This window comes from Gallinula chloropus (assembly GCF_964237585.1).
Source record: "Gallinula chloropus genome assembly, chromosome: Z".
Classification (NCBI taxonomy): domain Eukaryota; kingdom Metazoa; phylum Chordata; class Aves; order Gruiformes; family Rallidae; genus Gallinula; species Gallinula chloropus.
The window spans coordinates 8,074,278-8,097,635 of record NC_140089.1 but is presented as its reverse complement, the minus strand read 5'-3'; the positions used below and the strand labels follow the sequence as shown (position 1 = coordinate 8,097,635).

The 23,358-nt window shown below is 40.3% G+C and overlaps 1 protein-coding gene across 1 annotated transcript in view; it reads left to right on the top strand.

Moving 5' to 3' along the window:
• The window catches only part of ATG10 (autophagy related 10), a gene marked incomplete at both ends in the record, with an annotated part of 37,242 nt that overhangs the window by 7,731 nt on the left and 6,153 nt on the right, over positions 1-23,358 (top strand). The window contains one exon of the mRNA XM_084277930.1: positions 6,118-6,215. Coding sequence (XP_084134056.1) covers positions 6,118-6,215 — 98 coding nt within the window. The remainder of the gene's footprint in view (positions 1-6,117; positions 6,216-23,358) is intronic.

Below are 23,358 nucleotides of genomic sequence, written 5' to 3'. Positions count from 1 at the left end.
TTAGCTTGTCAGCATCAGGGAATCGGAGGTGTTGAAACATGACTCCTTATAGCTGGAAGTGGATATTACAGAAGCTAGTGGATGATCTAATGCTCAATCCTGGTATTATGTGCCAACAGCTCCCCTTGCAGTACAAAACCGTAATTGTTCCTACAAGTGCCATTACGGTTTTAAACACTTCTTGGGAACCTTTCACAATGGAAAACAAGGACTTTTTTTCAGGTAGTTCCTAAAGTCACCTGGGTTCTCTTCAGCATTTAACATTTAACATTCTCTGACTCTTGGAAAGATACAAAATGCGGCCAATAAGTACTTTTCCTGTAATGTTTTCAGCCAGCATTCTCTGATTTAAATTATGGATAGCTTACTTTTGAAAAGGAAAAATTCTGTCATCCCTGCAAGTTATTTGCCTGCCCGTGCCACGCTGTCTGAAGGTCCCATCACAGCGTTTTCAGGAACATGCAGATGACAAGTCTCTCATAATCACTTGAGGTATCTGAGCAAAATATTTTTTGTCTTGTCCTGAATCTGGTATGAAGAAAACTCTAGATAACATCCCAAGATTTTTTTTTCTTTGAGGTAATAGTCTTGATGGGTATAAGATCCTCACCTTGTTTCTCAGACAACTAGTAATCTTTGCTGTTTTCCTCATCTGAAGTAACCAGGGAAGAATCATCTGAGACCCACATCAATTTCCCAGGCTAAATTCCTGCCATTATTTGTAGATCAAGCAACATAATCTGTTCCTCACAAGCCTCTTCTGAACTGTTCATGGTTTCCCTTGATTCCTGTCTATACCGTTCCTCATGTTAATTGGAACTTGTTGCAGGAGCTGAAGGTGAGCTGTAATCCTTCCAGTGCTTCCACAGCCCTGCCCTGTCTTGCCTTCCCCAGGAGCAGGGCACAGAGTTTGAATTCAAAGCTCTGCTTTCTCTCTGGCAGCATGTTAAGTGGCCATTACACCTCGAGGCCTGCCTAGGAAATAATAATTCTTCTGTTCGACCTGACTAAGTAGTTTTGCTTGTTTTGCAATATTCACTTCCTCACTTTGTATGTTCTAATAGCAACTGGTGCCAGCCTGTCCAAATCTGTGCTCTTCCAAACAGACTCATTAAAAACTTTTCTAGAGCAATTAAATCCCTCCTTTCTCCCATCGTTTGTAAGTCCATTTTCCACTGACCTTTTGGTCTCTCACCGTCTTTCATATGGAAAAGGCTTCAAAAACAGTTGCTGGAGAGATTTTTCCATCATATTCAGCATGGTTGTCATCTTCAGGAGCATCTGTCAGTTAGGACATCCAGTTTTTACTCCTCTCTGCTAGTGATTGCACTCAAACATTGTAGATCAGCCCTTTCTGCAGAAGGACAAAAGTTGCACTGTATCTTTACCCTTGCTGTTGTCTAAATTGGCTGAAATTATTTATTTTCAGGAAATAATCTTTAGATCTCTTTTTTGGTGAGAACCCTGATGGGTAAGGTAGTACAAGGTAAGGGTTTGAAATTTTACAAGAGAACTAAAGCATTCTAATCTTTTTGATAGTCTCTGGGGATAGATTTACAGGGAAGATGTTGCTCTGTGCAAGGACAAATACTTCATCTGAAAATAATGATTAAGTGTGATGACTCTGTCTGGAAAAATGTTTGGAAGCTGTACAAGAAGATTTTTTAGGCTACATATACATATGTAAAAAACATTTTTCAGGCCTGCTGAAGTCACAGTTTGTCAGAAGCTCAAGGAAGTGGTCCTCAGTACCTCAGGCTCTCAAAAGAACTAGGTGTCATTTCTCCAAAATCAGTCTTATGCATGCCATACCTTTGAAAAATAAGAACCCTTCTTTCTTTCTCTGGCTTCTGAGATTACCAGATAGGTAGCTGAAGAAATGCAGGAACCCCTGCTGATATCTGATGTCAGCAATTAGCCCTCTTCGAGACAGATGGTATAGGCAATTAGCCTTCCCCTTCAATGCTAGCATCAGCCAGATGGGCTGGGCTAGGTCCAGTAAGCTTTCTTTAATCAGAAGAGTATTTTTCCCTTTTCTTAGTCTTTTAAGATGTCAAGGAACTTTGGTCTTTTCCTGAACTGCCATCATCTGAAGCCATACATTCAAAAACCTCTTGCACCAGCGGTGAGGTAGCAGCAACACAATCACAGGGAGACACAGGCATGATTCAGGGATCACTCTGCATGTCAATGGAAATAATGGTTGGTATTGCAGTTCTCTTGCTGTTTTTCCTACTAAGGTAGAGGGAAAAGGATGAATGCTAGCTATCAACAGAAAGAAAGAGCAGGAGTAGTATGAGTCAGCACGGACTGCAGCCTATCTCCTTTGGAAAAGAGAGAAAAAATGGGATCTTCAAGTTGATCTGCTCAAAATATGTCTAGCTCTCTGCCATGTAAGTAGATCCCTGCCCATAAAAAGCATGCCAATCAGTGGTTAGAGAGAGGGAGCTTCTAAGATGATGTAACTCCCTCCAGCCCTGAAGGTATGACTTTCTGTGTTCATAACCATACTGGGCCTGACCAATGCACTTTCCAGAACAGAGGCATACTGCCTGGACTCAGAAGCATGAAGCACTGTGTCATTTCTCAGAAGAGCTCTTCTGAAGACCATGTCCTATATGAACTGGTTTTGTCATGGCTTTCAACATAAATGAAACGGAGTAATTGGCATAATCAGATACTCTCTACCTTAAGCTGTAGGGGTGTTTCTTTGTCTGTGGCAATGGTTTCTTTAAAGTACCAGAACCTGGTATTTCTTTGGAAAGTACAGCGGAATGAAGCCTAAAAACAACCCCTGCACTGTTTCACCAGAAGTGTCAAATAACCTTTAATTAGAAATCTAAGAAATTATATAAAAGCACTCAGTAAATATCAAGAAAACAGAATACACCAACCTTGGAAAGGCTGAACATTTTATCTGAAAATGTATGTGAAATTTTTGTGCCTAAAAGATTTCTGCTCTTTGCAGAAATTAAGGTGCCAAGTCAGCTGGGAGCCACAGCTCATGTGTGGTCCTGATGCCATACCTTACTGCTGGGAGGGGGCACTCAGCCATCTGCTTTTTAACTGTTTGTTGTGGTGACATAAACGAGTTAACCCCAAGTGGACCATCAAGAAGCTTTTGTCAGAAGAGTTTGTTGTAGCCTCAACAGTTTAAATAATAAAAATCTGAGTTTGTGATGGAGATGCTGTAGTTCTTCTTGCCTGACTGTTAGGGCAGATGAACTGGTTGATTCGAGCCTCTGGTTAGAAAATGGTAGAGACAGAACCTGTGCATAGGAGCCCTTGACTCACATCCTTTATTGCATTTCTGGTGGCAAAAAAATGTTAGTTGTTTACTTCCCAGGCTCTTCTGGCCTTTCTTGCTGGGTAGATGTAAGATCATGTGTGAAAGAGTCTGTATTTTGCATCACCTGATGAACTGGTGATGTGTCATGTGCCAGACTGCTGCCATGGCAGGCGTGGAGCTTCGGACAGAGGTGCACTGAATCTGGCATGACCCACAAGCACCTGTTTCCTTTCACCCCCTGTAATGGTGTAAGGAACTGAGTGGTGCAAAACGTACACACAGCCACAAACTTCCACGTCTGTCTGCACACCCGCTCCCAGCTAGACTTGGGATAAGACTCGGGAGCTGTGTTGTCGCGGGTGGATGATGAGTAAATGTACTGCTGGGTGAATCTGAAGCCTCTGCCTCCCTCTCCTGCCACCTCTCTTGGCTTGATGCTGCTCTTGCCATCTTTTTTCTGGCTGAACTTTTGGAGTTCAGCTCCGTCACAGGAAAGAATGAGACAAGAAGCAGAGAGGCTGCTTGGCTCAGCAGGTGCCACAGTGGCCCCTTGTTGCTAGCAGCAACAATTACAGGCTGCTCTGTCAGCCCAGCTGGATATTTGAAGTCTCAGTGGGTTGCAAGAATGTGTAACAGGGCTGCTAAACATGTGAATGCTGGCAGCTCTGGAAAAAGGGCTCTAAAAGTGCCCAGAGAATACAGATGTGTGTTTTGTGCAAATATGGGAGCTTGCAAATAAAATGGTTTCAGACACATCATCCTATGCAGAGGACCACACAAACCAAGGAGTTTTAAAACATAGAACATACCTGCAGACAGATTACCTGAAATGTGTCATTCTATCATCATTTTCAGATCTTAATGGAGTTATTTCATTTCATTTAATTTCATTTCATTTCGAACGCTTTCAGCATACTTTCAGGTCTGCATCCCACAAAAGAGGATGAGGAAACTGCCCATCCGCCCTGTCTCCTTTTTAAAGGTCTTGGCATTTCCTGGCTATGTAGCTGAACCTCACATCTATTTTAAATATTGATAATTTATTATCTCCTGCTGCATCTGGCCTCTCAGCTTATGAGCTCCTCAGTTAAATAAGAATTTACAGGAACACAATGCTGGGGAGCATGTAGGAAAGCTTGCTCAGCTCAAAAAATACAATCAAACTAATTTAGATCTTAGTGAAATATATTCAAATAGTGCAGACAACTCAAAATGTAGGGAAAATTAGAGCCAAGCATATTTCAATATATAACACACAGATCTTTCTTCTTTCCTGTGTGAAACATTGCAGTTACTCTATATTTACAGCTTAGGTATTTTTCTCTGATGTACTCTGATGTGAAGCTAAATTTTCAGTTTGGATGTGTTTGTGTTTTTCTGTGAAATGAAAATAAATCTATACTGAAATATAATGGAAGATATACTGCTTCTCATATATAAGGTAATAAAAAAGTAAAGACAAAACTCAATTTTAACTATGATTTGATTAATGCTTCAACAGTTCTTGATCGTTTCTGTAAATGAGATTAATGGTTGGAGCCAGAGTAATCCACTCCACATGTACTAAGTTTGCTCTAGTGTTACTCTGCGAATCCACAGGTAAAAATAAGGGCCTACAGAAAAAATTGTGGAGTAGCAAGTGAAATTTTGCAGTAGAATGTGTACGTTTGGACTTTATCTGAATTGTCTTTGCAGATTGAGTAGAAAACAGGGAGGTGCAAGTATGTGTGGCATCTCATACTACACACACACAGATGATCTGAACATAAATGCATCCTTCTGAAGTTATCTTGAGCTCTGGTAACAAATTTCTTGGTATATCACAGAGCTTCTCCAGCCCAGCTCTGGTCTCTGCCATCATGAGACAGATGTCTAACAAGTCTCATGTTCCTGAGAATGACATAGCATAGCTAGTTAATATACTATTATTCCTTGAGATACTTTATTTGCCACGTGCTTCTGTTATGTTTTGCTTATGTAAGTTCAGAACTTGGTACCTTTTGTAAATATGTGCAGAAAATAAGATAAAACAGAGGCTGTAGGCAGCTGGTTTTAACTTACATCTAAACATGGCATTCAAATGTTAATTGGGTGAATAAATCTTGTTCATTTTACAGACATGAAAATGTCAGTAGCATAAAACTGTTTATCACAGTATAATGGTTTCTGACACCTAATAAATGCCAAGATGAAGCTACTTATTGAAAGTATATCAAAATATTCTATTGCTATTTGCCAAAAACAAATATTCAGGAAAAAATGACATGCTTATTTTCTAAGTGGTTGACACTAATATCTTTGCATAATTCTAACTTCACAAGTAATAACCCAGTGCAGCAATGCTATGTATTAATGCAGCTCAAGAAAAAAACTGCGAGCATGTAGGTTACAAAACTGCAGTAAACTTTTGTGTGCAGAATTTTGTTCCTGGATTTTTTCACTCTTCTGCTATGAATTGCAGATATTTACATGAGATAACTGTTCAAGATAGTACTTTGGGGTTTTAAAATTTTCTTACCCAAGTGTTGTTTTACAAAATTAGCTTCATTTCACACTTTGCCACCAGAGCAGTCAGTTGTTACTCTCAGGTGACAGAGAATAAATCTGACCAGGGAATTTAGGGTAGTTTTATATGCACCTACAGTCAGGATTTGAGCAATGCTGGTTTGGAGCAATGTGCCAGAAGTGGCTCACTCATGGTTGGCTGTTATTTTTTCCATCTCCTTCCAGATAATCAGTATTTTCAGATTTAATTTTGCTATTCAGTGGAAAAAGGTATACCATGCTTAAGAGCCTTGACTGTGGGTGTTTGTTCCCTCCCCTCACAGATGGAAGACCTTTAACTCTGGATGAAATATGGGGAAGTGTTCATGCGTGCTACCAGGCTCGTCTGCTGGAGGGGCCCTGGGACACTATTACACAGCAGGTGAGAAATCACTGGTCATTTACAAAATTGATGAATGCAATATATGTCTCAATGGCCTTACTCCCTTCCTGGACACAAGTAAAATATATAGAAGTCTGAATGAAGCTGTGCTGAGCAACAATAGTAAGTACTGGATTTTGAATGAGGTATGCGTATGTATATTTAAAATACTTTTCTAAAGCCAATCCTGAAAACTTTAGGGAATTTCTCAGTAAATTTCTGGATTTGGGTAGGTATGAAAGTGGACTTACTTATGTAAGCAAAATATGTTAGTGTAATATTTCACAGATATTTCTGTTAATCAGATTACCAAAAAAAAACTCTGTGATTTTCAATTTTAAGTGGGCTTGCAGTCCTTACAATTGAAGGAAGGAAAATTGGTCTCTCAGTCATATATTAACTTATTGCCCTGAGAATCAGTAGTTAATGAATGCCATGATTTACAAGAGGAAGCAGATTGGTAAACTGTGGTATCACTGCCTTCTTTTAGAGCTATTCAAATCACTTTTATTTAAAGTGGTTTTAAAGCCACCAGATCATTTCAGCAACCGTTCCCAGACTTGTGATGACAGCTTGTTCAAGGAAGAGTGAGATATGGTTCAGAGTTCAGTTGGCTGCTCTGGTTTCTTTCCTCAGCTCCAGGTCTCCAGTGCAAGTTTGGAAAAAGGACAGAGAGTCTCTGAGTGTGAACTCTTTATTATCAAATGCACTTATGTGTCCTTTCTTCCTCTCCTTTCCTTCCTTGACTTTTTGATTTTAGCTGTTTTCAGGTATGTAAGTCTCTTGCCAGAGCAGCTGGCACAACAGGGATGTAACCTCAACTGAGTTCTACAGGTGTTTCCTTAATTCAGCTAATGCAGTTAATTACAGGATGCCTCTTTGGCGATGATGCCCAGTCATAGGAACACAAGCAGCATTCATGTTTTTTGCAGCTATGGACTATTATTTATATTGTAATAGTTCCTCAAGAACCCACCAGACATTAGTTTTCTGATGTTTGCTGCGCATGCCTCAATTCCAGCTGCGAGTTTGCACATTCTCACAATACATGCTTTTAAATAAACTGTTAATTACCTGACATGTCTACTGCAGAGTGAAGATGGGAAAAGTAGGTTTTAACAGGATTGTGTAATATAGTAGCATATAACCGATTCTCTGCACAAGAAGGTACTTCAGATTTTTCTGTACTTCAGATTTTTCAGAAAACTTTTATTATTTGTAGCTGAAGTTTAAGATTTGCAGCTAAATCATGACTGCTCCTGCATAGGGAGACAGAGGATTGAATTAATTTTGCTTTCACTGCATCCACCTTCTTGCATTCCTGGTAGGCAGAGAGCAGTAACCCCGTGGTCAGATGCTAGGTATACTTTAGGGCTGACATCTCTGGTATTTCCCAGCTGAGCTGTTCTGGCTTGTGGATAGTTTGTATTCCCACCTGCAGAAACGTACAGCAGAATCTGCTGTGTGCACTCCAGACGTGGTGTGCCTTCTCTACGCTCATATTATACTGTGGCCTGAAGCCATGTTCAAGCTCCTCTAGAAAGTATAGTCTCTTTCCATTTGTCTGCAAAGCACTGCAAGAACCCACAGCTCTGTCTAGGTAATAAATCATAATGCAATACTACTGAGAATAAAGCATAAACAGTATGTTTGGAATGTGTAAAAGCAGAGTGGTGGAAGCCAAAGGGAAAACTAGGTTGTTCTGACCCAGACATTATTTTTGCCTCTTAAGAAACAATAAGGTAAAGTGTCCTGCATCTTTGTGTACACACAAAGTATCACAGAAACAGGATCAGGGGTGGTAAAACGTGTGGAGTGCTGAATGTGTTGTCTCTGTGACACTTCTCCAGAGGCAGCTCAGCCAGTGTGAGCTCAGTGACAAACACAAACTAAGACATAAGGAAAAACATTTTTGAGAAATCAGCAAGGTTATAGCAGCAAAATACTACTGAACATAACATCAAGGTGACTTTCCATTAAATAAGGAGATGGAGTAACATAGACTGTACCTCAGGCCGATAGCACAGTAGTAGAACTGCTGGCAGGTAGCAGAAACTGGAAAAGTTAGGATTCTCCAGCAATCCCACTACATAATACAAGATTAATTTACTTTTTTTTCCCTTTTTTTTTTCCACATCGTTTTTATGTACACCTTCTCCCTGAAAACTGTACCTGTGGCTGAAGGCTGTTGAATTCCACTGACTTTGGTGAGGGTAACCTGCTTTACAGCAGTGTTGAACTTGGTCCAAAGGCCCCAGCTGCGTTCCTGGGTTGGAAATGTACTTTCCCACATGGCTGCCAGAGAAAGCCTCTGGGAAAGCAGCTTTAAGCAGCATAGAGTTTTAATTTTAGATGAAAGCAGAAAAGCACCGGGCAGGGAAGGTGCTTTTGCTTATGGTCATTCAGTCGGGTGATAAGAAGACAAAAGAGTGCATGGTTTGTGGAAGTGTATATCTCTGGAGCTGAACCAGAGCAGAAGCAAGCACTGGTACATTTAGTGTGAGCACCATCATATTTTCTGTGCTAGCAACCACTGGTGCAACAAACAGCTCCCCTTGTAAACTGAGATGCATATGCCAGTCAAAATATAAAGCAGCAGTAAAAAGCAGAGTATTCTCAAAGGAATTATGAAGGTAATAAAAGCATACTGTAAGTACTAGCCTGCAAAGCTCTGATCAAAACAAGGCTTAGGTTTACAAGAAAAAAAGAGTATTCTTCCCCTCAAATGAATCAGGGTTCTGAATTCAAATCCGGAGTTTTATCTTCCTGCTTTTCTGCTGACCCATTTTGTTATGTGGGTTAGGCTGTGCCTGCAGGGACACAGATCATATAATGCAAGTCACTGGGCAAACTCAGCAAATCAGGCTTGAACTCTCAGTACACATGAATAGTAGAAAGAAAAGGTTCAGGATTTTGCTGCAAAACAGGTTCAAATTTTAAATTCTACTAGCAGTCCACCACTGGGAAGAAAAATTGAGCTTACTGCTGCCCATGCATAATGTTGCTCAGCTTTTAACTATGGCTGATTTTGCACCTTGGTTGAATAGCTGGCAGGTTAGGAGAAGAAAGTCATACTGCCTTTTTATTCTCCCAGATATAGGATCTTACACTCACCATGAGACTTAAATTCCATGTATTTTACAAAATGTGGGTGCCATGCCTGTGCCCATTTTTGATGTAACTATCTTTCAGCTTATACTCTCTATGGTAAAATATATCTGCAGCCAGGAACTGAGACATTGCCTAAGCTCTAAGGAATCTACCTTTTTGGCAATTATATTGCCAAAAGGCAATGACATATTTTTGGCAATTATATTGCCAAAACCAATTTTTAGGTAAAATTTGAACTTACTTAAATTTGATTATTGTGGAAAGTCACTCATTTTCAGAGAAAGCATCCTTATGTATTTTTACTGACTAGCTTATTTTTATTGCAAAAAAGCAGAAGTCAACTAGTTACCTTCTCATAAATAAATTAATATGATAAGGTTGCATAGTATTTTATAATGATAATTGATAAATGGTGATGATTTAATTGCACTTCCTCTAGTAATAATCTTAAAATGCACAAATGAAGTTCCTATGATTGGCTTTCTTCTGAGTTAAATCTCCCTGGAGTCTTCAGTCATCCCTTTTCTACATCCGGCAATAACTTGCTTTAGCTGTTTTAAATAAGACAAATCAATTATAACACACAGCTGTTTAACAAAACTTCTAAATGTTGCTACAGGTCTCGGTGGGTATTTCCTGATGGCTTATAATGACATCAATTTAGCACACCTGGTAAGATCTGTGTGAGCTGGAAGTAGCATAATTCTGCAGTGACAGGAAAATTAAAGAGTATTTATGGATTACTATTGCATTTCAGAACTGTTGCCAACTGTGATTTTAGCTTCTTTTTACAAAGAGTCAGAAATGGAATTGCAGGCATCGCATGCCTGCCTCCTGAATAGTTCTCTTGTAACTTGGTGAGTGCTTTTGAGGCTGTCCTGTAGTAGTTATTTCTCTCTACACATGCTGCACAAAATAATGTCTCTTCACCATTTTGAATTGATGGATGCTAGAAACGTACTCTTTACAAGAAGCTCCCTCCCAAGGCTTTGTAGCCTTTCCTGACTGTGGAGGAAAACTGAGCTTTCCTCAGGTGGATTTTGCTGTCCAGCTGGTCTTCAGATGGAATCCCAGCCCCGCATCCCCCACACCATCATGCTGGGTAGCCTTCTGGGCCCCTCTGCTGACAGCCCTGGTGTTTTTCCTCACTGCATTGCTTTTTAACTTACCAAACCAGTTGTTTATCTGCTGTAAGGGTGAATAGGAGATCTAGATGTTTGGAAGAGGGTGGGGGAAGAAAAGATGAATATGTTGAACTGATAGTTGCAAATAGAACGAACAGAAGAATAACACTAAGGGTCCTGGAGAGATTTCAATCAATAGTGGAGAACAAAACCAAAACACATTAATCAAAAACTCTGGCAAACGTATTTGGCAAAAAAAAATATAAAATAAATGGGAAGAATAGTCTAGAAAAAAAAAATGAAGTAAGTCATGGTGGTAATGGATGGCAGCAAAGGAGGCACATGCTTCTCTCACTCGTACTCTGATATTCAGCAGAGGAGTCCAGTACAGTTTTAGGTAAATACATAGTGACATTGTGTGAAACGGCTCAAACATAATGTCACTTCTTTGTGTAATTGAACAGCATATCCACTGCTTTAAAACCCAGCTATGATATACCAGAAGCTTAGTTAAGTTGGCAGCAGTCCAAAAGTGCCATGGTCAAATGCTAAATCATGAGGCAATTTGTAAAGAAAAAAACCAGGATAGGAAAAAGGTTCCAAAACTACAGAGAATAAAGAATAGCAATTAAACAAAGGGGGAGAAATCTTCCTGATAGTACAGGTGAACATATTTTACCACTCAGTAGTGCTTGATTTAACAAACAGGAATTTAAAACCCAAGGATAACTAAAATTTAATTCATCCATAAAGGGTACATTTTACCTTTTATCATTTTGGAAATCTCTCCTAATGTGAATCAGCAGAAGGTGATGATATGGTTGTAGCCAGAAATTGTGTCATCAGACTAAGTGGCATTAAGTCTTTGCCCTGGAATTTAGAAATACAGAGGCCATAAGTACCTGTGAATATCAGATTTTATCCTCTAATTTAAGAAACCTGCTTTTCAAAACTATGGCCTGGCAATCATGAAGGCTTTAAAGCATATTAACTTCATCAGATACTACATACACACTTCCATAGAAGCTCTACACATTGTTGCACGCAACAGTAAAGCTGCTTTGGAAATTTAAATGCATGTCTAATGCTCAAAATGTCAAGTAATGATTGAACTATTAAAAAATGTAAATAAAAACACTGAATAGAGATGCTCAGCTATCCTCATGATCCATGTTTGTATTTTTCTGGCTATAAGATTACTGATTGTCTATGAAGAGTTGCTGAGTTCTTCAAGACTGAAGCCCTTTTATGTTACTTTGGGTATGGGATAGGCATTAGCAGTGCATGAATTTTCATCCTTGTGTGGCTGGGTGCTCCAAACCTGTTTTAAAGTTCCTGCATCAAGGACCAGGACGGTAGTGTAGTCTCCACATCCAGCCAAGTCATTCTTTTTTGTAGAGTGTGAAATGGTGCTGGATTGGTGACTTACAGAGTCTTCTATTAGAAGGTAAACTGAGACACATTTGTTTCCCAGGCACCTTCTGAAATTTGTTTAATACTGAAATATTTATTGGAATGAAAAAAATGTTCATTCTTTGCCCTGGTGTGTACTTAGAAGAGTGTGTACAGAGTGGAACGACTGCAACAGGGGGAAGTGAAGCATTCCCACTCCAGAATGCCATGTAGGTCAGTGGTGAACTGCTGTCCTGGGAAGAGAATCACTCTAAATCAAGCAGAAATTTGAATATAGGTCTCTTGTGTCTCAGGTGAGTTCTGTACTTGCTTGTGGAGTAAAGGGGAGGTACAGCTGCCTTCTCATCTTTCCTTTGGATGCATTTGTGCAAGACCTGCTTTGGTGGCCACGCTGCGTGAACGCCTACGGGCTACCTGCATCAGTGTCACAGACATAGTCTGGGACTCATGTCAGGGCACAGACCATACACTGATCACCTTTTCAAGATGTGGTTGTTTAATCACATAACCAGAGACAGGAATTCAGTGTTTTTTCTCCTTGGAGGAGAGACAACACTCTGAGAAGCATGCCTTTCTATGGCTACAATGAAGCTGAGTAACAATTTTATGAATTTTATATATGAACCCTTCAACATTGGTGTCTGAGTCCACTTTTGATTCTTGTCACTTGTGTAAGTCCATGTCTTAGGTATTGGGTTTTTTTTTTTCCTATGAAGAAGCAAACTAGCCAGAGATGAATCAACCCGATCACAGTCAGTACCAGGTATCACCAAAATTTTTGGTTTTAACAGTGTGATGTTGTCATAAAGCCTGACCTTCCCCTGAAAAATAAAACCCTGAAGTCATAAACACAGTCAAGCGTATGTGCTAAGGCTTAATCAATGCTTGGTGATGATGGAATGTAAAATCAAACATCCAAGGATGAAAATCGAATTGCATTATCACAGGAGACTCAGCAGTTGAAAAACTGCCCAATAAAACAGGAGTGAAAGCTTGCAGGACTTGAAGGTCCTGCAGAAATTGACTAAAAACCCATGGTCTGTGAGTCAAGACTCTGAAGGATGATGAAGTTACAGAACAAGCACAAGTGTTCCTACATCCTTCCCCTTCCCGCAGTTTTTGGAACCAAACCCATTTGGACACAGTTAGTTCTGTTGCCAGAGGGTGACTTACAGGTGTGTGTCACCTGTGATACCCCAGTTCTATGTTTGTCAACAGTAAGTCAGCGTTTTGCTTGTTTAGTGCATTGTTCTCACTGCAGAAAAAAAAGGTGTTGAGAGCATCCTGATGCTGACTGTAAGTGCAGCAGTTCCTGAGGACTGCAGATTTAAGGATTGGGGTTATATTAACTTGCTGCTTCTTCCACTCTGGAATTCTGCTTCCAGAAGGGTGCAAAAACCTTCAGTATTCTTAAGAATGAGGAGTTTCCTGTGGTTGCATTGATTGTGGTGTTCTGTCACTGTGTCTTCTTGTAACATCCTCTCCTTCATGGCCCTGTCGAAAAGATAAACCTGAGGGTTTAACTTATGGATAGTGATCTCTGCAAATACACTTCCCTTCAGAGTTTATTTCTCCTTTGGTGTGTTCCTGCTGTTCTGTGACCTTGAATAAATTCTTAAATATGGGGGATCATTGTTGATCCTCTGCGGTGCTTGCTTACAGAATAGTAAGGGATAAAGAATTCTTCTGTGTCTGTTTTTCCTCAACATTTATTTCTCAGTTTCACCCGAATGAGGTTTTTTCCTTCTGTCATTTGATACTTAGCAGGTAGTTGTAGTGCCATCTCTTTTATATGTCCATTCTGTCATATAAAAAGTAGTCAACCAAACCCAAACTGCCCAAATAACAGCACATATTATTTATACTACTTCAATAATCCTGTCCATTACATCACTTAATTTATAGCAGTGTTAACAGAAAAATCAATAAACATTATTTCTAAAATGTCAGGGATGTTAATGGTGTGATTTAAAGAAAGGAGAAAGATTCAAAACTCTGAACAGAACACATTGATATAGTGTTGTAGAGGCACATCTTGCTGAAACTGTGGTAGGGAGGATTTAAATCATTATGGCTCAGTCATCTTGAAAAATGTGTGTAGGTAGCTATTCTTAGACATACAAATCTTTCTTGCCATATTGTGGGATTTTGCTAAGTGGGGGAGGCTGTATACAGTATATCTTAACAGAAGGTTGCTAAGATTGCTCTTAAATCATTTTGAGTCATATCAACAGTTGCTATGGATCCCCTGCTAATATTTTTGGAAAATTATTAGTACAACTTCCTTAGGAAAGGGAGCTTTACCAGTGTGGACTGGAAGGCTGTTTCAGAGGGAAAAAAAAAATCTAAGAATGGGAAAGCTGGGCAGATATTTATTTCCAACTAAAATTTTCTGTGATGAAGTACATTTTATTTTAAAATTAAGCATTAATTAATAATGTATAGCTGCCCTACAATTTAATCATGATTTTCCCAGTAAGATGTTGTGAACATAAACCTAGTCCAACTAATTTCAAAGGAGGAAAAGACCAAATAGTGGACCAATACTAAATTATGCAGAATAAATACAGAGGCTTAAAGTATAACATTAAAAAGCAGTGGGAGAATCTTTGCAATTTCTGGGGCTCAGTTGAGGACAGAGTTTCAAGTCCGGGTCCTGTTGTTATTTGAGTTGATATGAGTTGGTTATTCTGAAATGAAGATCCAGTAGTATTTTCCACACAGATATGTAATTAATTGAATGAATTACAATGTGATAGTATTGATTCTCTTGATTCTTTCCTATATCTGTAGACAAACTGTTCCAGTCCAACACACTCCATTTACAGATACTTTTCTAGCAGTTGTTTTGTGGCAGAACTTGTAGTAGTGTGTCCCCTCCCTGGTCTGGCATTCCTCCTTGTAGGCTGGGGTGGGTTGCTCCTCTGCCTTCCCCCTGCCACGACATCTAACAGTTCACTGCTGAGATGAAGCTCGTTACTGAACATTCCTCCTTATTCAATGTTTTTGTGATAAATCGTTGTCCTGTTGATTGCACAATATGAAATTAGTGGATATTACATGTAACACATTCATCTCCATTTAAGAGGCAACTGGTATGGTCACAAGGTGTTGAAAACTTTGTAACAATTTCCTTTTTTTGTTTTCTACAGTGAGGGCTTCTGGTCAAGACTTTACAGATTGAAAAAAATTTTTTTTAAATAAAAAAAGCATTGTAAGTGCCATTTAAATGGAAGTTAGGTATCCATGTTAACAGAAAGAGATTTACGTCTAAGCACCTGTGCTGTCACGTTGTGGAAGCAGATGCTATCAGCAGTTCAAATGCATGCTAGACAGTGTCATGAGACCACTTGTCCATACATGGATGCAAAATTACCAGGCAGGAATGTGTCCTTCATCATCCTTAACACAGCAGACATCCTGGAGCAGTAGAAGGGGAGTGAACTACAGAAAGAGGGCCAGGCTCCTGTTCTCCCAAAACAGCCATTCCAACTGCTGCTGTTGGAGACAGGATGCATTGGTAGGTGGACCATTGGTCCAATTCAGTCAGGCACTGATTAAATTTTTGAGGTAGTCTCCACAAGGTGAATTTGTCCAAGGAGATGAATTTACACCATTTAGTCAGGATTGGGTATGAAGCTCTGTACAGTCTCCAAGGCTCACAAACCCAGCAGGGATCCCTTGATATTGAAAGTCAACTGGAGGGCCTTTTTTGGTTATTCTTTTTTTTTATATGGTATTTCTGACTGCATGGCAGTCTGATTGAACAGTACCTTACTCTTCAAGAGTAAGGGAAGAGGGAGACCACCCACAATCCCCCTGCGTAGCGGGAACTGTGGCTCCTATAGAAATGGTGGGTTCAAGCTTCAAGAAGCTGTGCTCTCAGAAGAGAGCTTGGCGTTTCAGGCCTGTGTTGACTGAGACACTGATGTGATCAGAGTCTTTTCTGAACTCTGAATACCAGTTTCATCAAGCTGTAGCATTTAACTACTGTCCTAAGACAGCACTTTAGCCTTGCCAGAGTCAGTGTCAGTGTCCTTGTGCTGTTTTCTGTTGCCCATCTTTGTCATGCTAGCATTATGGTGGTTGCTACTCCCTGTTCAAATCTCTGATGCCCACCATCCTGCATGTAGAAATCATTAGTACCTCGGGCAAACTTGTGATCTTTAGGTAGTAAAAAGCTTGTAGCATTATACTGAGTCTATCATTAGGACAATTACCATGAATATTGTCCAAGAACTTTGGATATTCAGTTTCAGTAGTGATTCAGAGTACTTGGTCCAACAAACGTTCTTTCAAGATGATGGGTAATATAAGATGCTTGGACTGGAGGAGGGGGAGCACAGACATCTGCTGCTATAGGGAGAGATGATGAACAAAGAAAGCCATCCCTGACTCAGAATGAGGGTTGAGTCACACTTCTATGGACAAGTCATTGCCTCCTTATATTTGGTATAGCTCAATTAGTGTTCTGCTGCTCTGCTGCAGCAGAAATTTGCTTTCCATTCATCACATTCTGGTAATTGTCTGCTTCTGACTGCTATAGCGATCAGTCATGCTACCTTCTTGATAAACTGGAAAGAGGAGATAGGAATATATGCCATCCCATGTGCTAGTTACAGTATTTCAAGCTCAAAAGTCCTATGAAATCTCTTTTCCCAATATCTTTTTTGTCCAGGAATTCCTGGGATTACAAAATGGACCCTTTCAGGACACATTTGTCAAATGCCAGTATGGATTTTTAATTTTTTTTTTTTTTTAATCAGGGTAGGAAATCTGTCTCCAGTATCTTTTCCATACTTCCACAGCTTGTTCAATCTTTCAGTTTTGCACCTTAGATGAATCTCTTAGCTTAAGAACAGATTTTAAATAGTAATTAATTAAGACTATATGCTACATAACTAAAATGGTGACAACTGAATTAATCTTATTTTGGCAAGCATGGAAGAGGAATCATCTGTTTATTTTCTTAGGAAAATGGCTGAGATGCCATTTCTTGACAATATAACTATGGTCCTGCCAATTTTGACTATAAAGTTTTTTTTTAAGGCCTCCTAAATGCAAGTTACATGCCTGTGAGAAGTTCTTCTAAAACATGGTTTTGTCTGAGCGTCACCTAGTGCTTTGATTCCTCTTGCTCTTTATAAGCCTAACCTTATCATATATAGCTATGAAAATATATAGACATGTAAATATTTAAACACATAAATACACAGAGGTATGAATTCAAATATGTACACATATACATATATATGCATGTATAAATATCAGCAGTGTTGCCTATCTTGGATGATGTGCTTGTCCTACATTACCTCTGAGGTATGCCTTTCAAGGATCTTGTTTTAGCTGTTCAATAACTTTTTAAAAAAGTACTAAAATTGTAAATAATAAAAAACCTGACCACCACCATCCCCTCAAAACTGACAAGAATCTAACATCAGGCAGCCAAACCGATTCTGGGGATGAAATATGGAATAGGACTTGGTCACCTAGTTATTTTATTATTGTTGTATTGTTGTGCTGGGTTGTATTGAGCATCACAGGAATCAGTTAGCTCTGCACAAAAAGCACATATGCACATCAAATCTTATGGCAGTCTTCTCTGTTGTTATCATTGTCCTAGTTATAGATACCACTATGTGGAGAATATATTTAATCTTTTCAATACACCTAAACTAGGAAGGGCCTGAAGATGTGAAGTCAAGCTTCTGATTTAAACCCATTTCCATCTGCCACCCTTGAAAACACTTCTGGCAAACTGGCTTTGTCTGTGACTCTCTGTGTGTTGTACAGGGGAAGTAAAGCTGTCTTCAAAGGTCATAGATAGAGGTATTATTCCAGTTTTGGATGCACCCTGATAGTTCTGATGGCTTTAAAAATAGAAAAGCAAGATTGATGTTTTTGTGGCATCGAAGTGTAGACACTCAGCTGTCACATTCAGCAGAAGCTGCAGCTGTCAGTGTAAGTAGCAGCAAGTTAGCAACAGAGGAATGATGTGCATGGTGGTCAGAGGCTGTTCGAAGGAGAAGATGGTTTTATTGCAAGCTGTAGTCAAGAGGCAGCATTCAGGCTCTGGTCAGCCAGGCTTAATGACATTAGAAGGGTTTTAGGACATGCCATGAAGTGTTTGTTTCTTCAGAACCTGCATTTCCACCTTTGTGGCCAGTGATGGATTTGAAAGAGCAGGTTAGGTGTGTTTCATCTTACAGAACTTCTGGCTGTGTTAAGTGTCCTCATATGTTTGTGTCGTGGGATCTGCCAGAGCAACTCCATTTCCCTCAGAAAAACTTTCCTGTTTGATTAATTGCCTCTTCAGCTTGGACTTCATATTTGATGGAAGAAGGGTAGGATCTAGCTTAGTTGGCTGTGTGGGGTTAGAAGTAGTAAAAGTATTAATAAAAACTTGTCACCAAAGTTAGTTGGCACGTCTTTCAAAACACACAGGGAGCAGATGCATTAAATCATAAGGGCAATTGCAACTGCTTGTCTGCAAAGAAGAACTTGAGCATAAATCAAAATCCCTCTGCAGCCTTCTCCTCCAAAAACAGGTTCAGCAATGACAGAAATTGGCTTTTTGGTCTAGTTTGCACTTCTTTGCCTCATCAGGGTCCCTTCACATTTTCCCTTGCTCAGTGCCATTGCAGATTTATTTTGATTGTCTAAGAAAATGCAGGAGAACAGCGATACTTGCACTTTCATAGTCATTCTTCAGCACCCGTTACAGACAGAAGCAGGTTGTTTCATCTTCAGCATCCTTAGCAGTTGGGAGTGCTGCTCTGGGTTTTATGGCAAAGTTACAGAAACTTATCCTCAGTTGCAAGACTAGGATGACTTGGCTTCTGCTGGTAAACTGAAATCAAGGTGATTATGTCACCTCTCCCAGGTAATAAATGGGTAATCCCATGCTCACTAGGATAAATTACTTCCCTGGATTTGATCACTGTTACAGCAAGCACATTTCTTTCAATGGCCATTTTGCCCTCTCTGAAATTTTTCAGAATTATAATTTCTCTGTAACAAATTACTGTTCCCAAAACATTATTTTTATGAAGTGTCTGCATTAATAGAATGGTTGCAGCCGATGTCAGTAGGATGGAGAAGCCCTACACAATTAGTACCCTAACAACAGCTTTGTCACTATGATCTATACATTCCTGTGTAATTGCAGTTCCTTAACGTTGCATCTTCATCATAGTTGTTCCATAGTAATAGAGTTTCCATCATAGAGGAAAACCTTCTGCAAGGAGGAGGGGGAAGACAGAAGTTTGGAATGTCTTTCTTGTGACAGCTGTGCTGTCCCATTGCCTTTCCAAGCACCATTACCAGTTTGTGTAAACACAGTGTGCATGTACTAATGCTCAGGCTTTAAGTCCCCCCAGCCCTCATTCATAAAACTGTTACTCACCTTTTGCACCCAGACCTGAGCACACGTGTAGTTTAAACATAAAGCAGTCCGTGTAACCTCAAGTTCAACATGGTTCAAGCTCCACATGTGCACAGTTACTGTTCTGGCTGTGGGGGACACAGTCAGTCTGAAGAGCAAAATTTCACGACTTTCTGATGGAGCAGAGTTAGCAGATTTTGCTAACAGGTAGGTTGTTACAGTTGTAAATAACAGGAGGGAATAACAAAGATGGTTGAATTCAAGAATGTAACATACCCACAGTATCATAACTTTGTGGGAAGGATTGTTGTTTAAAAAGAAGCATTTGTTTCAGTTAGGGTGGTTAAAAATTGGTGGAAAGGGAAAAGCATGCAACTTCTTTATTCATTGCATCACTATTTCTGTTCCCTTAAATGGAAGAGATAATGGGGGATGTGTTTTGTTCATCCTGCCGCCTCCTGACCAGACGAGGGGACTGTGGATACTGCTGGGAAAACACCTGAAGAGAAATGATCTCACTGGTTATGTTCAGTTGTAGTACCCTGTGTGAAAGTTTGGACACCACCCTGTGAATTTTATGTTTTGCAAAGCAGCATCATGCAAACTGTATCAGGGAAGAGGCAGTAACAGGCACAAATCCCTTGCACTACCATAAATGGGGAGACCATAAATGTTATGATGGATGCTTGAAGGCAGTTTAATGTAGCACTGGAGAAAATAGAAGCCATTACTACTGGAAGAGCTCCAGTTATGACAGAGAAAATAAATGGTGCTGTTACAAGAGATGTACTGACAACAAAATACCTGCTGGCTGGGGAAGAGAAGAGCAGAGCACAGTAGAGATACCTGCAGGCAATTACCCGTTACCTGAAGACATGTTTGTTTTAATTTAAATCTGGCATGGGTGGTGTTTCCTACATGCACTGCTTGATAAAATGACATCATCCAACCTGACGGAAGTTTTAGACTTAGTTGTACTTAGGAGGAAGTGTTAGACCTAGTTGTACTTAGGAGCTACCCACCCTTTGCCACGCTTCAGATTCGTGTCATAACATTGCACTGTGCTATGGGCACTGCACAGGAGAGGGAATGAAGTTAGTATTTTACATCTTAACTCTTGGTGACTCTGAGGGACAGTCCAATTTCATAATTAAATGATGACGTGACAGGTGAAGGGCGCTTGATCGAGCTTTCACATCCCTGATGGACTTTATGAGAAGAGGCCTTCTTACACCACGTGTTAAAAACTGTTGCTTGGCTGAAATGTTTTCCAGTCCTCAGGGAGCCTGTAGCATTCATTTTTTGTTACTGCTGAGGGCTCAGGCACACTGTCTGACATAAACTTCAGTGAAAGAGGTTTAAGCTCTCCACTTTAACCTCACAGCCGGGGCAGCACAGCACCTCTCTCTTGCTTGCATGGTCATGTTTGGGAGGAGTTGGGGTAACAGCTGCAAAACAGGTGCAGAACATCCTTAGAGATCTTTCTTGAAGCAAAGAGTTCTCCCTAAGGAAAATAAATGCAGGACCATTGCTTTCAGATTCACTGGAGCTAGTGGTGGCCTGTGTTGGCTTGGACTTAGAGGGATATGCAGACGTATGATGGACTGGTGTACGGTGCCAAACAGAGATGAATCATCCTCATAGACAGATAGATACAAGTCCACAGATAGAAGAAAATAATGCTCTTGATTTCCAATAAACTGTGCCACTGTAGTACTGTACGGAAGAGTTGTGGGCAGCCTGCAAATGGGTTCTTGCCGTGTAATGCCAGCAAATAATTGTGAGAATTAACTTTAAACTTTCACATCTTGCTCCCTGAAATGCCTTGTTTCATGACCAATTGGAAAAAAGATTAATTGTAAATTAAGAGTGGGAAAAATCTTTTGTACTATTTGAAGTGGGGCTTTTAAAAATTTTTTATTTCCATGAATGCCCAGTAGGACTTTATAGTCTTCATGTTACTGGCTCATGGATCAGGCTGGCTGAAGGATAGTCTTACTGCCCTACTGTTTTGCTCAGGATACTTATCACTGCACGTGGAAACTCATCATTCCACTGCAGCAGGTAGTAAGTACAGTCACAAAGCTGATGGAGCACAAACTTTCCTTCACTCTCACACTTCTGGTAGTGTTTGAGAGGGACTTGTAGTTCATCGTCCCGTAGACACGCCGTGCTCTCTTGGGGCACACCACGAGCAGCAGAAGAGCAAGTCTCCTGCTTTTCCTGGCTTCAGAGCTGACCCATGGGGTCTGCCCTCCTGCCGTGACAAGGTAGACCACTGCCTTCAGTTCTGGGCTCATCTGCAGCGACGACGAGCAGGGGTGCTAATTAACAGCACTTTAAGTGTGTGAAACCCGACAATTGCACATACAGCCAGTGTACAGTAATGAGTTCCAGCTACCGCCAGCCTGGGCCAAATCTGAACTGGTGACCTGGCAATGAAAAGGCTCTGTAGCCTATTACCAATTCTGAAATCACTCAGGGCTTTGATAACTCTTGCATTTTTATTGGCAGCTGTCCGGTACTTCCTCCTCAGAGCTGCTGTGTCAGTTATTTAACCTCGAGTATACATTGAAGCCTCATGGGGATGCCATTATGTACAGGATTTGGAATTTAGGATTTGACTGAATCAGATCTGATGCTCTCAGAGTGTTTTCCCTGGTGCTCAACAGCTTTTCTTCCCTGCCTCAGCCTTTTCCCTTTTTAGAGGCTCCTGCTTAATGGGTCTTGGCTCGGGATTTCTATTAATCTCTTGTACTTTTGTGTTTTTCCTGCCAGTGTGTGACATATTCCTACCTCTCAGGTTCTGAACAAACAGGATGGCATTCTTGCAGTTTCATCCCCTTTTGTGTAGGGCAAGAAAAATACATGCAGCGAGGTTATTGAAAAATTCCTTGCTTTGCACACAAGTGTTTTGCACGACGTCATGTCTGTGGACTTCTAATGCTGAAGGATCCCTGGAATAATGAACTTCAGTTTCCTTAATTAGAGGTAAACAGGTCAGTGACGGTGCTGTTTTCAAAATACTCTGCTAAATGGAAGCCAAAGCAACTCTTCCTGGATGTGCAGACATGAAGCTTTAGTGTGAGTTTAACCAAACCCCTGGGTGATTCCATTGTTGCCATTCAGAGCTGTGTGGATGACAGTGAGAGGTGCATCACGCTGGCACGGCTGCTAATTCAGAAAGCACATGAAAACCTCAGTAGTGCAAAAAATGAGGAGACAAGCTGGGAAGAGGGTTTGACTAACCCAAGACCAACTGTCCTCAGAACATTCCTGTCAACCCAGAAACTGATAGCTGGGTCCTGTAGCAAAACCCCTCTCCCTTTCCATCTGCTGGAGCTGATGGGGAAGGAAGACTCTCTCCATCCATTCAAGGAGAATGGGGGGGGGGAGATTGCAAGGAGTTTGGAGTGTGAACAGATGTCACCTCTGTCACATGCTTGTAACTCACAGATTGATGCCAAAGATGGGAGGGACCAAGGATATTACCTTTTTGTAATACTGAGTGGCGATGCACTCTGCTTTTTCACACGGACATCTAGTTGTAGAGTTTGGGAATTTATTCAGTGTCACTCTCCTCGTGTTGGAAGAAGAGGAAGGACAAAAAGAAGAAAGGTGTAGAATATAAAGTTAATGTGATATTTTGTAGAAAATCAAGCCTGTTCCTCCCGTTAGTCACTCACTGGCGGTTTGCTGAGGCAAGAAGTGCAGGATAGAATCAAATATCAGGTGACAGGGAAGGAATTCAGGCTGAATATTCAGCTTTGGGAATTATCTTTATGCTTTGTTCAGTCCTAAGTCACTTAAAGCCCAGATTATTGTCCCTGTTCTTTCTGGGAGCCTGTGCTACCTCTTTATGCCCCTTCCTTGTGTAAGGGAGTTGGTTGAAAAAACAGCTCCTTAATCTACCTTTTTCTTTTCTTAACAGAGTTATAAATATTAACTTTTTTTTTTTTTTTTGGGAAGCTACCTTTGAGGAATACCACTGGCACAATCTGTATATTTTCTGAAGTTATTTAGAGACCTAAGATGATTTAAACTAGCAGATAATTAGGATTTTTAATTCAAACTACCACTTTTTCTCAATGGCAAACAGCATCAGTTCACC